General features: G+C 46.9%; 1 protein-coding gene across 3 annotated transcripts in view; it reads right to left on the bottom strand.

Moving 5' to 3' along the window:
- Positions 1-16,278, bottom strand: part of garnl3 (GTPase activating Rap/RanGAP domain like 3) — a 489,806-nt gene that overhangs the window by 211,754 nt on the left and 261,774 nt on the right. For all 3 annotated transcript variants that reach the window (XM_041193696.1, XM_041193695.1, XM_041193697.1), the window contains exon 4: positions 476-575. In XM_041193696.1, coding sequence (XP_041049630.1) covers positions 476-575 — 100 coding nt within the window. The remainder of the gene's footprint in view (positions 1-475; positions 576-16,278) is intronic.

The following is a 16,278-nucleotide window of genomic DNA, read 5'->3' as shown; positions in this document are numbered from 1 at the left end:
ACAGCTATTGGGATGGGCTTTGTAAAACCAGTCTGTGTTTGTAACATAACAGCGGATTCTGCTGCAATGTTCTCGGAAAGTAGAAGCTCCAGCCCAGCCTATCTCTGAACATTAAAAATTTACCAGTCTCTACTTACACAAGCTCTCTCTCACAGTGGGCACAGTGCAGTTTGCTGCCACACAATATAACAGGGTCATGCTGGCTGTGTTTTGACAGCAATTGGTAGGGCAGGCAACTGTTAATACCTTAGGTCTAACCCAAAATCTGTTAAATTAAATCCGCAGGGTCTTGGAATAGAACAGTGCACACTTCCATAGAATGGCAGAAACTACAGCACAAAGGAAGAGGCTGCCTTGGCAATCTGAAGGTGCAAGCCCTCCAATCGGAGCACCTCCTGCCAAGCACCAGGCTCGTCGACAGCCATTTTACCTTATCTGGCCCATTAAAGAACAACTTCCAGGTTTGCGGCATTACCTTTTCCTAGAAAATATTTGAAATACCATCTGGTGTGATATTCTGGGTTCTCCAAATGCACATCAGTTCGGTGCCATGTTCCTGGTGTGTAGTCAGTGGTCTGGAAATAAAGAAACAGTGACATGCATTAATATTTAGCACTTTACGGTCCTTTTTTTTAAGCTAAGAAATGTAGGTGAGGCTAAAGCAATGACCAATACAGATCATAACTAGTCAAAACTTTTTCTATATTGTACTTCAAATCCCCTCCCCTCACCATCTCCAATCAAGGCTGTATCTTCCTCTGAACACTACCATGGATGCTGTCATCCCTTGCATTTTAATCCCCGTTCTCACAGATTTCAATGGTCCTCGTTCAGGAAGGCATCTATAGGCTTCCTTAAAGAGCTGACTGTTGTGTTCCAGGGCCAGGCCACGGGGTGCAGGCATCGCTGGTTATTGCCCATCCCTAACGGCCCTTGAGGTGGTGGTAAGCTGCCTTCCTGAACCACTACAATCCATGTGGTATAGGTACACCCACAGTGCTGTTAAGGAGGGAGTTCCAGGATTTTGACCCAGCGACAGTGAAGGAACTGTGAAATATTTCCAAGTCAGGATGTTGAGTGGCTTGGAGGGGAACTTCCAGGTGGTGGCATTCCCATGTGTCTGCTGCCCTTGTCCTTCTAGATGGTCATGGGTTTGGAAGGTGCTGTCCAAGGAGCCTTGGTGAGTTCCTGCAATACATCTTGTGGATGGTAGACACTGCTGCCACTGTGCCTCAGTGGTGGAGGGAGTGAATGTTTGTGGATGGGCTGCCAATCAAGCGGGCTGCTTAGTCCTGGATGGTGTCAAGCTTCTTGAGTGTTGTTGGAGCTGCACTCATCTAGACAAGTGGAGAGTATCCCATTACACTCCTGACTTCTGCCTTTTACAGGAAACAATACTCCAGATGAGGCCTAACTAGTGTCTTAAGCAAGTTCAACATGACCTCCTTACTCTTATACTCAATGCCCCTATTAATAAAGCCTAAGATATTAAATGCTATATTAATTGCTCTCTTAACATGCCTTGCCATCTTCAATGACTTATCTACATATACACCAAGACCCTTCTGTTCGTGCACCTCCCTTAGAGTTTCTCACATTATTTTATTCCATTGCTCCATTCCTGCCAAAATGAATCACTTCACACTTCATCTGCCACTTGTCTGCCCAATGCACCAACTGGCCTATGTCCTTTTGAAGTTCAAGACTATCCTCAGCTGACAACATTTCCAATCTTTGTATCATCTGCAAATTTTGAAATCATGCCATGAACACAACAGTCTAGGTCATTAATATATCAGGAAGAGCAAGGGTCCCAACACTGACAACTGGGGAACTCCATTTTAAACCTTCTTCCAATCTGAAAAATGACCATTTATCACTGCCTTCTGTTTCCTGTCACTCAGCCAATTTCTTATCCAATCGATAAAGGAAATAAATTTAACCATTACAAGTTATAACACTTAGATATACCAAATCACACATGATGTGAGGGTACCATAATCAAAACCCTGACTAAAAATGATAACACGATACCATTTAAAAGGGGTAAAGTTAAGTCAGAATACCCTTGCTTAGGCTCCCAACCAATGCCTACACAAAACATCAGTCATGTCAATAACATCGTAGTCTGGCAACCAATTGTAACAGCCTGTGATTTTCAATTTCTTATTGTCCTTGAAATTTTTCAACAATGGAACCTACAAGCAGCAGAGCAAGTCTCCCAAAATATTTAATTTCCTTTTCAAAGCTCCGTCACCATAAGAATGAGTGAATGTCACATTTAGGGAAAGACTAGCACATCAATGACAGAACTGCCATTCAACTTTACTTAACCACAGTTCCAATCCACTAGACTAGGATGGACAGTAAGTTGCAAGGGAACGTTGACAAATTAAATGAGTGGTAAACGGAGTTCAATATGGACAAGAGTGAGGACATCCACTCTGGACCTAAGAAATATAAGTCAGAACATTTTCCAAATGGTGAGGAACTGTGGAGGGGTGAAGAGATTTGGGAGTCGAAGTAGGTAAATCATTTAATATTAATGTACAGGAGCCAAGAAGCAATCAAAGTGGTTAATGGAATATTGACCTTTAAGTTCAAGGAGACTGCATCACAAAAAGGAGGAAGTTATGCTTCAGTTATATAGAACCTTGTTATGACCCCCATCTAGATAGAGGAATATATAGGCCTTGGAGGAGCTGCAGCACAGATTCAACAGAAATGATACAGAGGCTTAGGGTGTTCAACTTTGAGGGCAGTTTGCATAAACTTGGTTTGTATTCTCTTGGGTATTAAGAAAAATATCTTTTTAGGGGTGATCTAATCAAGGTGCTTAAATTGTTAAAAACATTGCTCAGGGTGGATGCAGAATGAGGGCAGATAAAAGTAATTGTGTGCCATTTAAGGAGGGAGGTCAGAAAGCACTTCTTACACACGAAGAGCAGTAAAAATCTGAAACCCTCTTCCCCAAATGTTTTTGCTCGTACAAACATACGAATTAGGAGCAGGAGTAGGCCACAGGGCCCTTTGGGTCTGCTCCACCATTCAGTCAGATCATGACTGATCTGACTGTAACTTCAACTCTGCATTCCCACCTACTCTCGATAACCTTTTCACCCCCTTGCTTATCAGGAAACTATCTACTCTGGTTTAAAAATATTCAGACTCTGCTTCTATCGCTTTTTCAGGAAGAGAGTTCCAAAAATTCACAACCCTCTAAGAGAAAAAAAAATTCCCCATCTCTGTCTTAAATGGGTTGACCCCTTATTTTTAAAAAGTGACCTCTAGTTATAAATTCTCCTGCAAGAGAAACATCCTTTTCGCATCCAACCTGTCAAGATCCCTCAGGATCTTATATGTTTCAATCCAGTCAACTCTTACTCTTCTAAACTCCAGCGGATACAAGCCTAGCCTGTCCAACCTTTCCTCATAAGACAACCCATCCATTTCAGGTATTAGTCTGGTAAACCTTCTCTGAACTGCTTCCAATGCATTGATATCCTTCCTTAAATAAGGAGACCAATATTGTACACAGTACTCAAGATGTGGTCTCACCAATGCCCTGTATAACTGAAGCATAACCTCCCTACTTTTGGATTCAACTCGCCTCGCAATAAACAATAACATTCTGTGAGTGTTATTAATTATTTGCTGTACCTGTATACTAGCCTTTTGTAACTCATGCACTAGGATACCCAGATCCCTCTGCATCTCAGAGCTCTACAATCTCTCACCATTTAGATAATATGCTTCTTCTTAATTTTCCTGCCAAAATACAACTTCACATTTTCCCATGTTATATCCCATTTACTCAATGCACGCTGAGGAAATTGGCACTTCCAAGAATGAAATAATTCCCAAAATCCCTGATCTCAACTGTGCCAAAGTTAACAGAAAAATCTAAGCGTGGTGGCAGCGACTTTGGAGAAAGACAAATACTGGTATCTATCTAACAAGGACTTTAATCCAATCTCTTTGTGTAAAAGTAGGTCTGCCTTAGATAATCTATCATTATTATTATACTAAATATACTCAGGGAACCAAAATTCCTGGACAGCTGTGGCAGAATGCTGCTGTTATTGACTGCTTTGTGGGAGGTGGAACCTCCAACAATGCTCTGGGTGCTGCAGGGGCAGAGGTCTGCTTGAACCAGGCATTTCTATTCCTAAATTGGAAACAGTGCCGGAATATTAATGGCAGTTGTACACCAAGTGAGTGCTGGCATAACCAGACCCCATAATAGTGTAAATAACACTGGCAATCAGCCTGGACCACCAATGAGACTTGACATTGTTTTGAAACATTTTCCCATATCCTGCATCAAATCAACCTGAAGGCCAAGGACAAGGGGCCTGGGCAATCAAAAGGCACCAACACCCCAACCCTTTCACACACTGCAGCCAACATCACCCCCCCCACCACCCCCCCCCCCCCCCCCCCTCCTCAACCATCACCACCAAGTGGGCAACCAGTGTTTCCAACAAGTTATGAACAGATGGGCATTAGAGATGTGCTCAAATTGGCACATGTGGCCACCTCACTTATATAATTTGTGAATTCCAGCTGACCCCACAATCTTCAGTGGAAACAGAACTGTGGGGCCCGACCAGTAGGATTGCCAACTCTAGCTGGACATATTCTCGGGAGGTTTCATCTCACAACCCTCAACCAGCCCAACCAAATCAAACTTCTCCCCCATCTCTAATACTTCTATAGTTAATAAATGAAAGCATTCAATGTAAATGAAAAACATATGTTTTTTTAAACAGCCCTATAATTTTTCTCCTGTGCAGCAGCGCCCTGGAGATTAAGTTTAATTCCTGGGCGGCGGGGTTCCAGGACAATTCTGGAGGGTTGGCAACACTAACCGACAGATGAAATGGCAACATAATCACCGGCATCACCACACATGGAATTTCAGTTTGCATGCATTTTGTAAATATTGTTTATAGATTGAGCCATCAACATTTAGACTACCACCGCTCTCACATCTCACCTGCTCTCCATCCTACCATTACTGATCCTTTCCTTGAAGGTGTCACTCCATCCCCAACACCATGTGCTGCACCCTTTCTTACAAAATGCCCAGCAAATAATTGCTTCCTCTTTCCAAGGCTGTCTGTCTCACCCCATGGCTGAAAATCCTTCTCTCTCAGAAATTGGGATACTTGACAATTTCTGAGCACTTCAAAGCATTCTGCACCAAAGATATCCACCTCTCCATCTAATTTTCTCTACTTGCATTATAGATTATAGATTCAATGTTAATGGGAAGGAGCACTATGTATCAATTTTACTCAATAAGGGGTTAATATTAAGCAACAAATGGGAGAAGTGCAGGAATAATAAAAAGGGCTGAGCTTTTCAAGGGAGGATGGATGGTTGCCTGCAATGCCACAGGCCTTTGCTGTTGAATTTCTGTCACAGCGCAAACTTGGTTCGTTTTTAGACAATCAGCTCCTGATCCTGTTGTGGAGCAGGTCAAGTTTGAATACACCTTAATTCATCCTAACAGGCCAGGAGAAAATACTTCATGAAGTGCAGTGGAACCACATTTTGATTGGCATTTTAGTGACTATGGGGTTTTTTTTAAAAGAACATCATATAATGGCAGTGGTTGGCAAGGAATTTGTTACATAATGTACTTGCAATCTTTTAGGGCTGATTGTAGGGACAGCACAAGGGAGGAATGGCAGCAGCTGCACAAGACAAGGTGCCTACAGCAGTTGAAAGGGGTGGGTGCCCTGGAAGCAAAAACAAATTAAATCCCAGGCCCGATGAGCTGAAAAATCTGTCAATAGCGATTTGGTGCTCCAGTGTACCTGGTCAGCCTGCCTTAGGTCTTTACACCTTTTTGTGGTGTCTGTTGAATGCTAGGATTTTCCTGAGGCACCAATAATGGAAAATGTGATGCCTCATGTCATTTTGTCATTGACACATCTTTTCAAAACACCCAGCCATATATGGGCAGGTATTCCAGCTGAATTCCAGCAGAAATGGCTCTGTGAGATTATTACAGTTACACAAACAGCAAGATGGCTCCCAACCAGTTCTCCAACCATTTCCCACATAACGATGCCAGAAAATGGGCACAACTCTGGACAGTAAATCTTGTACAATGAGCTCTTTAAAAAATATCAGAGCACATTTAAGAATTCTTGATAAATAAACTGAAGCTAGAATTGGGCCTTATTTTGATCCATTCCACACTGGAACTGAACCTCCTTCCAACTTGTTTATTTCAAATTATTTGTGGCAATAGAGGTCGTTCAGAAATCAGAAGTAAAAACCGTCACAAAAACAGAAACAAGAGCTATTCTTCATTCAGAAATAAAAGAGTCCTTTTCGTATTGTTCTTATTTATGAAAACTCACTCCCACGTTCCCCATCTCCATATTCACCTGATCGCTCCTGGGCCCAGCTCAAAATAGCTCAACAAAGGATTGAATTAATTTTTAAAAAATTATTTGGACCAGGGCTAAAGTGTGTTAATTAATCTCATTACTCCCAGGATCCGTTTGAATGATGTACATCAAAGAATGCAGACAAATGGATCTGGGTTATTTAAAACAATCACACTGCATTTTTTTTAAGTGACAAACTCAATGGGTGGAATTTTCCCTGAATTGTACCAAGTGGAGTGGCGGACGTGAAATACGACATGTTTCCCGCCGGCCGCAATGTCGGGTTTTTGCGCCGTATCGTCCACTTGCGGCCTCATTAAATAATGCATGCATGGGAAACACGCCGGATCACTGGCAGGCAGGCTCGGATTTGCCTGCTTCGCCGTGACCTCAGCGCTTCCTCACTTCGGGCACCATATTTAAGGTGCACCAGAGCACAGCCTACTTCATGTCTATGGACTGAGACTGCTGCAGGTGACAGATGGCCCCGAAAGCAAAGGTGACGGTAGCCCCCAAATTTAGTGACACTTCTCTGGACCGCCTGCTGGATGCAGCGAAAGCCTCAAACTCCTCCCCTCCCGTTCTGGGCGAAGACCAGCCACCAAGTTCACCAATCCAGCATGGGAGGCGGTGGTGAGCGCCAACGCCTTCCAAAAGAGGACAGCCACCCAGTGCCACAAGGGGATGAATGATCTCCTCCGTTCTGCCAGGGTAAGTCATTCTTCTCATCACTCTCAATTCAAGCACTCACAAACCCATCACACAACCTCGGGGTTCGCTGCTCTCATTGCCAGCTCAAGGGACATCACCACTCACTCTCTCACAAGCACCCTCATCTCCCCTGCCCATTGTGTCCTCATACCATCCATAGCACCACTCACACTCCAAACACGCCAGGCATCTTTCTCATCTGGCCTGGCAGGCATCTTCCTTACACTCTCTCCATCCATCTCCATGCAGGATAAGCTAGCCCACAACAAGAGGGAGATGTCCCAGACTGGGGGAGGCATGCCTGAGCTGAAGGTCCTCACGGCCTTTGAAAATGCAGCCATCCAGCTGCCTGGCAAGGTTTTGGTCCATTCCTGCGCAGGCGGTGAGGTCGGCGGCATTCAGCCTAGTGAGGGTCCTGCACTGCAACATCCATCAGGCAACCATGCTGCAAGTGATGTCGCCTGTTTCACAGTTCCCTGCCATGCATATTTATTTCTCTTTCCTCTCGCAGGCACATCCGAGAAGCTGATGAGGGTGGCTGCGAGCCAAGTCATCGAATCCAGCCCCGCCACTGGATCGTCAGCCCACATTGGCGGGAAAACATACAGAACAGTCTTGACAACTGTGACATGCAGAAGTTGGGACTTACTGCCAGGGCCTTGCTCACATCGTGGACATCCGAGGAGCAGAAGGTATCGGGAGGGTGGGGTTGGGAGGCGAGGAATGAAAGTGTCAGCGGTGGGGCGGGGGGGGGGGGGGGGGGGGGGGGAGAGAGATTGGGAAGGGGGAATGAAGGTATCAGGGGGGTGAGGTTGGGAAGGAGGGAATTAAAGTGTTGGGAGGGTGAGGTTGTGTGGGGAATGAAGGTGTCGGGGGGGCAGTGAGGTTGGGAGGGGGCAAATTAAGATGTTGTGGGGATGAGGTTGGAAGGGGGGAATGAAGGTGTCAGGGCTGAGGTTGGGAGAGGGGGAATGAAGGTATCAGGAGGGTGAGGTTGGTACGGTGAGGTTGGGAGGGGGCGAATGAAGGTGTTGGGGGGTCTGGTTTGGAAGGAGTGCGGGGGAGAAAGGGGTAAATGGGGAGATGATAACTGGGGAGGGAGGTGTAAGGAGGGTGGAAGGTGTAAGGGAAGGAGTTCAGAGGGAGGAAGGAGTGTGGAGAGGGGAAGCATTCTAAGAGAGGAAGGAGTACAGAGAGGGCAGGAAAGATTGTGGCGAGGGGAGGGAGTCCAGTAGAAGGAAGGAGAGCGGAGAGGGGAGGAAGTCTAGGAGGGAAGGAAGGAGTGCAGAGAGAGGAGGGAGTAAGGGTGCAGAAAGAAGTGAGGGTGGGGGAAGGAGTCAGGAGAGGGAAGGACTAAGAGTGGCAGAAGAAGTAAGGGTGAGGTTGGGAGTCAGGAAGGGTAGGGGGTTAAACGGGGGTGGCGTTGGGGGGCGGGGGAGGTGGGGGAAGTCAGTGGGGATTGGGAGGAGCTAAAGAGGGGGGAAGAGTCTGGAGGGGGAAAGGGTTCTGGGGGAATGTGTCCGGAGTGGGGGGAGGGATTCCGGGGGGAAAGCAATCAGGTGGGGGAGATGTCCAGGTGAACGTACAAGGGAGGGATCTGAGGGGCCCATTACTGCCTCCTGGGGAGCAAACTGAGGGAGGGCATGGTATGAGGGAATGGTGAGAATGACCGGGGGCAGAGTGAGGCGGCAGGGTGAGGGTTCAATGGTAGCGATAGAAGGGATGGTGAGGATGCTGGTGGGGACTCAGAGGCAGACACGGACCCTGGAGATGGGAAGGAGGTGGTCGGGGAGGTGAATGTGGATGGGGGTGGGATTTTCGGGAAGAAAGGGAATGTGCACCTTCACAAGGACATCCCCGAAGGAAAAGGGTTGTGGCTGGTAGGTCACGGAGGGAGTTGAAAGGTGATGCCAGGGGGCTCAACTGTGATGGCGGGGGGGGGGAGGAAATCAGTGACTGGGGGAGGGTAAAGGATGGGGGAGCGAAAGTAAAGCCAAAATAGCACCGTGCTGTCCAAATTGAAAGTGAAATCAGAGTCTTGGTGGGCAAGATCAGGTGCTGCATGGGAGTGTGATCATTGGGTGGGTGGAGATGCAGGTCAGCTCAGATGTTCAACTGAAAGTGAACTCCAGCAGGTAGCATTCAAAATGTTCAGGACATTGAGGTGAGTGTGATACGTGAAGGATCCGTGTGTGTGGGAGGATGCTTGCATATGGCTCCGAAAAGGCCCTGCCCCCCAACACACACACTTCTCCTTCCAGAATCACTCGTTGGCCAGTTGCTCCCTCTGCAGTGACAGAGGACGAGGTTCACAAGCAACAGGGACTCAGAGGGAGACGACAGCCTCTGAGATTCCTGAGTGGATGACCTAGAGCATCCAGCTGCTGCTCCTCCTCCCTTTGGGTGCCCAGAGGCCCCGGCCTGACTCCTTGTGGGGAAGAAGCAATTGGAGGTATATTGAGGTGCTCCGTTTCCCTCTCGTGTTGCCACTGCAGGAACTCACTGCAATGGAGTGCAGGTCTGCACACATCTCTGCTGGACCAGACTCTCCATGGCGTCCGCCATCCTCCCCATGGAGACCTCTGTACACGCACGTGTGGGCAACACTTCATCAGGGAGCAGGTGGACACACTCCTCTGACTCACGTGCCACTCTGTTGAAGGCTTCCAACAGCTCTGCGTGATGTTCCACACCTTCTGCTGACTCTCCAGGATGAGTTGGAAGGCCAAATCTAGAGGCTCATCATCTGACTCGGACCTCACAAATGCCTGATGCCCAGTGCCAGGGAGCTTGCACAAACCTGCCTCCTGCTGCTGCGGACATGTGTCCATGCAGTGACCACCAGATTGTGAACCCCGAGCCTGCTTTAGATCTAGGTTCCACTGAGGTGTGTGTCTCTGCACTGGTGCAGGGTGTGGGTAAGCGCTGTGAAGGGTCTTCCAGACTGCTTATTTCCAGCTCTTCAATGGTTGGAAGTGAGGATGTGGATGAGCTGAGAGACTGGCTGCCTGAGGGTATCAGTTGTTTCTCAGAGCTTCCTGTGAACCAAAGTAGAAATGATCAGTGCATGGCAGCAGAACAAAAGCAGGAGAGAGAGCACTCACAGTTGTGTTGAGAGAGGAATGATGTGGTGCAGGATCCTTAGGTGGGTGTTCACCGCCAACCTCACCGTCGCCACAGGCAAAGTCCACATCCTCACCAGTCAGTGTGATGGCACGCTCCTCAAAGTGAGTGAGGGGCCTAATGTGGGCCACTGCACCCTTGGTGTGGGACCTCTCCATGTTTGATGTGAGCAGGCTTCTGTGCCTTCGCAAAGGTGGCATCTGTGACCTCCTGGATGCACTTGTGAGTGGAGGCTTGTGAGATCCCACACAGTTCACCTGTGGAGTTCTGAAAGGAGCCACTGGCATAAAAATTGAGTGCCGCATTCATTTTCACTGCCACTGGCAGAGGATGCCATCCAAGTCCCTCTGGCACCAAATCCTGCAGAAGGTGGCATATGCAAGTGACCAGTTCCCTATACATGCACAGTCTTCAGCAACACCAGTTCTCACTCATCTGTAGGAATGACAAGCGCTGCCTTTAGACTCTGGGTCCAGCGAGGCGCCTACGAGTGACAGTTCGCTGTGGATCTTCAGCTGCATCTGTCAGAAGCTCTGTTGTCCCTTCATCTTGAGGATGCTGCTTCTCCTTCAATTCGAGGATGCTTGCCATGCCAGGCATTTTCATTGTAATCTTCGTCTTCATCTCTGCTCACTGTAAGCCATGAGGCATACAGCTAGATCACCAGGCTCCGTGATTCTGATGATCTCCTCTAGCAGTTTCCAAGAGAGAGACACAAGGGTTAGCATGTGTTTCCTAAGGACCTCTCTATGTTAAGTCTCTGGCTGCATCTCAAGACCCCTTCACCCGTGCTGGAGAGTGCTGGCCATCACTTGGATGGCCAGTGTTTAGTGCAGTTCATGGTTGTCCAAAACCCCACCCACCTCAACCGCACTTCACTTGACCAACTGGCAGCAGCTTCGGCCACTCGACTGCATGCTGTACTCTCAGCTCAAGCGCAAGCGTTATCCTAACCTGTATTGCAAGGCTGCGCTGTTAGCTTGAACTATGAGGGGTTACTGGCCCAAACCTGAATACATTGCAAGAGGCTGTAAGTGCCTCCATCAGTGCCTGCACATGCCCACCTTTCGCAAGTGGATTCTACAACTTCCCCAGACATCCAATTGTTCTGCAGCCCCCTAAAACTCACATTAATGTGCAGGCTGCACCCGAGAGGTGAAAAGTTCTGGAGCATTTGGTAACACATTTGTGCTTTCACATTGCTTGAGTGGGCAGAAATGCTTCAGAGGCCCAACTCTGAATAGTCTCAGCTGCAGTAGAATGCTCACTTTTGACAAGCTTTTCCAAGTGCGTGGTCGCTTCCCTCACCCTCCCCACCCCCCACCTCCCCCTGGCATATGCTTGTGTAATTACATCAGTCTGTACTGCCTTGCCATCCCAGCCCTGGCCCCAGCACCGCACTGAAAGCCAGTGGGAAAGAAAGACTTGCCTGTGCCCCCACCCGCTCTGAATTTGGGTGTACAGGTCCACAGGTCACTGAAAGTGGCAACGCAGGTGGATAAGATAGTCAGGAAGGCATATGGCATGCTTGCCTTCATCGGCAGGGCTATTGAGTATAAAAGCTGGGAAGTGATGCTGCAGCTGTATAGAACCTTGGTTAGGCCACACTTGGAATATTGCGTGCAATTCTGGTCGCCACATTACCAGAAGGATATTGGAGAGGGTGCAGAGGAGGTTTACCAGGATGCTGCCTGGACTGGAGGTTATTAGCTATGAGGGGAGGTTGGAGAAACTCAGATTGTTCTCACTACAGCGACGGAGATTGAGGGGCGACTTGATAGAAGTTTACAAAATTATGAGTGGCATGAACAGAGTAGATAGTTAGAAGTTTCTTCCCAGGGTGGAAGAGTCAATTACCAGGGGACATAGATTTAAGGTGAGATGAGAAAACTATAAAGGTGATGTGCGGGGCAAGTTTTTTACGCAGAGGGTAGTGAGTACCTGGAATTCGCTGCCAGAGGAGGTGGTGGAAGCAGGTACGATAGTGGTGTTTAAGAGGCAGCTTGACAAATACATAAATAGGATGGGAATAGAGGGATATGGACCCTGGAAGTGCAAAATGTTTTAGTTTCACAGGCAAATATGATCAGTGCAGACTTGGAGGGCTGAAGGGCCTGTTCCTGTGCTGTACTTTCTTTGTTCTTTGAATGCATGGCGCCTCTTCTTTGATGTCTTACAAGCGATCCTTGCAAGTGCTGCCCAAGGTTGTGTGCACTCACCTCTGAGTTCCCCTCGAAGTTCAGCTCGACAGCGACATGCCTTTTAAAGGCAGCCATTCTGAATTCATGATGACATGGGAATTAAATTTGATATGGGGGAATGATTCTGACGTGTAAGCACAATAATGAGATGCAAATACGACAAAATTAAGTTCCAGATGTTGGACAGTGGGAAACAAAGCCTGCCACTGATGGGGTGAGGGGACAATGGCGTCCTGGATTTACATCGCCAGGAAACGCAACTAGGGCCATCACGCAATATTTTCGGCTCATGCCACCAAACATGCCTGCCACAAACTGGAGCCAAAAATCCCAGCTAATATTCATAAATAATTACTCTTAAACCTCCGGGTGTTACCATTATAGATTGTGTGAAATATTACACTGCAAACAACTGAAATGCTTTTATATTTGAAGTAAAACATAATGAAGGTTCCCCTGATTGGGGAATCTAGAACATAGGGGCACAGTCTCATTGTAAGGGGTCGATTATTTAGAAGTGAAATAAGAATAAATTTTTTCACTCAGAGGGTTATAAATCTTTGGAATTCTCTGGTTGTTGAGGCTCTTTCACTGAGAATATTCAAGGTTGAGATAAACAGATTTTGATCTCTCAGGGAATCAAAGGGTAAAGGGAGTGGGCGGGAAAGTGGAGCTGAGGCAGAAGATCCACTTGATTGCATCGGATGGTGGAGCAGGATCATGGGGCCATATTTAATACTGCTTTGATGTTCTTATGAAGGTGTATCACTTCCCAATGCGCTATTTACATAACTTTGGCTTTGCAAGGCAAATACCATCCATAGGTTTCCTAATATAAGATGCACAAACCACTAAGGCCAGAATTTTATGTCCGCGGGCAGGCGCGTGCCTGACCCAAACGGGTGTAAAATCACGTCTCGACGTCATTGCGCGCTCACACAATATTTTGCTTGGCGGGCGCTCTTCCAAATCTTGCGAGGGCCCACCAACAATTAAGCAGCCAATTAAGCTCATTAACGGCCCAATTGTATGCGATTTTTCGTAGCCCATCCAATCGGCCAGGCGGGCTTTACACTTTTGATGAAACCCCACCCAAGGGAGGGATGAAATCTGCGTTATGGCTTAAAATAATAAAAAAAAATATCTGGGGACTGTTTTTTTTGAACGGAGGTCTGCTTTCAGGTGCTTGATTGTGCTGCATGGACATTTTTTTGCAGCATTTTTGTGCTTGTTTTATTATTTGGAGGTCTGCGGCTCCCTGAGGCATCTATCTGCCTTCAGGGAGCTCAGTGGAAGCGCTCACCCGCACCTGCAGTGATGTAGACACCCGTCCTCCTCCTTCCCCTACAGACAGTGCTGAGTGCTAAGCCTTTCTTTGGGTGCTTTTCTCGCTGGCTGGCCGATCGCAGGCAGAAGCGCATTTCACGTTAGCTCCTGGGCCTGCCGATCACACCCAACGAACATAAGATTCAGGCCTAAAAGTAGTGACACAGGTTAACAGGCCATAAAAAAAGTAAACAAAGCACTGGGGTTCATTTCCAGAGGAATAGATTGGAAAAGCAAATAAATTACGTAAACGGTATATAGAACCTTAGTTAGACCACACTTGCTATACTGTGAACAATTCTGGTTGCCATATTGCAAACAGGATATAGAGACCTTGGCGAAGGTGCAAAGATGATTATTAGAAATGATACACAATTACTCCCCAGCTATGGAATTACAACTCACACCACAGAAATACGCTCCCTGCCAGGGGAATTAGTCTCCTCACCAGTAGAATTACTCCCCCAGCCACAGAATTATTCTCCCCACCACAAAATTACTCCTCCCACCCCAGAATTACTCTCCATGCTACAGAATTACTTACCCTGCCAGGGAAATACTCCCCTACCACAGAATTACTCCCCCAATACAGAGTTAGTCCCCCAGCTACAGAATTACTCCCCACCCCCCACCACCCCCCCACTCCCACCCGCACCCGCCAAGGGAATTACTCTCCCTACTACAGAATTACTTACCCACTACAGGATTGTTTCCCCACTACAGAATTACTCCCTCCAGCCACAGAATTAATCCCCCAGCTACAGAATTACTACCCCATTACAGAATTATTTCCCCGCTACAGAATTATTCCCCTCACTACAGGATTACTCCTCCAACTACAGAATTACTCCCCCTGCCAGGGAATTGCTCCCGCTGCTATGGAATTACTCCCCCCGTCGGGGAAATACTTCCTCTGCTATGGAATTACCTCCCCTACTATGGAATTGCACCCTCAGCCACGGAATTACTCCCCCCCCCCCCCCGCTTTGGAATTGCTCCCTTGCCATTTTCCCTATCTTTTTGGGGCGGAAGCTCATTTTCCTTTCAACTCCCATTCAGTCGCTGGAAACTGCAACGTCGTTTTACTGATTGTGTTTCTGATCAGTGTCGCCCACGAACCCACCAGAGGGGAGCCAAACACTGTAATCTTGTTTTGCTTCTGACTGGCAAAACAAGGGTACAATATCTTACCAAGTGGTGACGGCCCAAAATGGTGCTGAAGTTTGAATTTCGTTTCGGAGCTCAACACATTTTTTTACTCTCTTAAAAAATAATCTTTTGAATCTTTTAGTTGACAAGCTATTGAATACCTTTGTTAAATGATTTTTCTTGGAATGTGGGCGCCAAAGGCAAAACCATATTTACTGCCCATTCCCCTGTCCCCGCTTGTCCTGAGCAACTAAGTGTCTTACTAGGTTCCTTCAGAGTGGAGTGGAGATCAGACCAGACAAGGGTTGACTGGCTTCCTTTCCTGAAGGCCAGTAATTAGCACTGGTTTTTCACACAGCCTAATAGCTGTGTTAACTTAAAACTCCAAAAAGGACGATAAATATCACTGCATCTCCCAGATCCACCACTGTACTGGATATGACAGAAATTAATGTGCAGAGGTAGGGGAATAAACCCTGGCAGAGGCAACAACAGAGGCAGCAGAAGGAATGACTGCTCAATCATGTGAACTGAACAGGTACGTAGGGTTTTATTTTTGTACTTGTGTTTTTTTCTCAAACGTACTTAAACAGCTTAAAAGTGCTATCTTCTACAGGGTGTCGATCACACACCATTTCTGAAATGCATTACTGATTGTAGCATAGCAGGGTTTACAAGATAACATGCAGGGCTGACAAATAAAATGCTCACAGCATTTATTATATATTTTGTATCTGAATTCTTCTTTCCCTTTTTAGTGTTGTGCAGTCCCCCACGGTTTACAGTGGTTGCATTTGTGTTAATACGATTAGCAAGCTCTAAGACTCTTTGACTTATGGTCAAAGAATAATAGATTAGTCAAAAGTACTGCATTACTAAGAATAGCCCCATCCATTCATGAAGCCTCCTCACTGTACGTGAGAGAATCCCAGGGGTGAATTTAACAGCAGTCCCTGTGACTTGGCGATTCAGTGACAGAATCTGGGTCTGTCTGTCACAGAGCTGATCCAGCCTTGTTGCACGATCCAAACAGTGGATCGGTTAAGTTTGTTTTAGAGATACCGAGAAAGAAGGAAACACACGGCTGATTGAATTCTCAGTTGTGCAGAATCTTCAACCCTAAACTAGGTTCAGTGACCAGGCACAGAGTGAACTGGGACTGTTAACCACCTTTCAAACAGACACAGGCTCTGCCCAAAATAGCCAGCACGCTTAACAATTTACATTGTGTGAGTGAACCCTATGCTACTGACAATGGTTAAAGCACTACTTGCCAACTATAATTGCTTCCCATAATTAGCACGAATGGTATAAGTGATGGGAACTATATTTTGTCACGATGATGGGAAATTTTGACTGAG

Source organism: Carcharodon carcharias, chromosome 8, assembly GCF_017639515.1.
Source record: "Carcharodon carcharias isolate sCarCar2 chromosome 8, sCarCar2.pri, whole genome shotgun sequence".
NCBI lineage: Eukaryota > Metazoa > Chordata > Chondrichthyes > Lamniformes > Lamnidae > Carcharodon > Carcharodon carcharias.
This window is presented reverse-complemented; position numbering and strand designations above follow the sequence as displayed.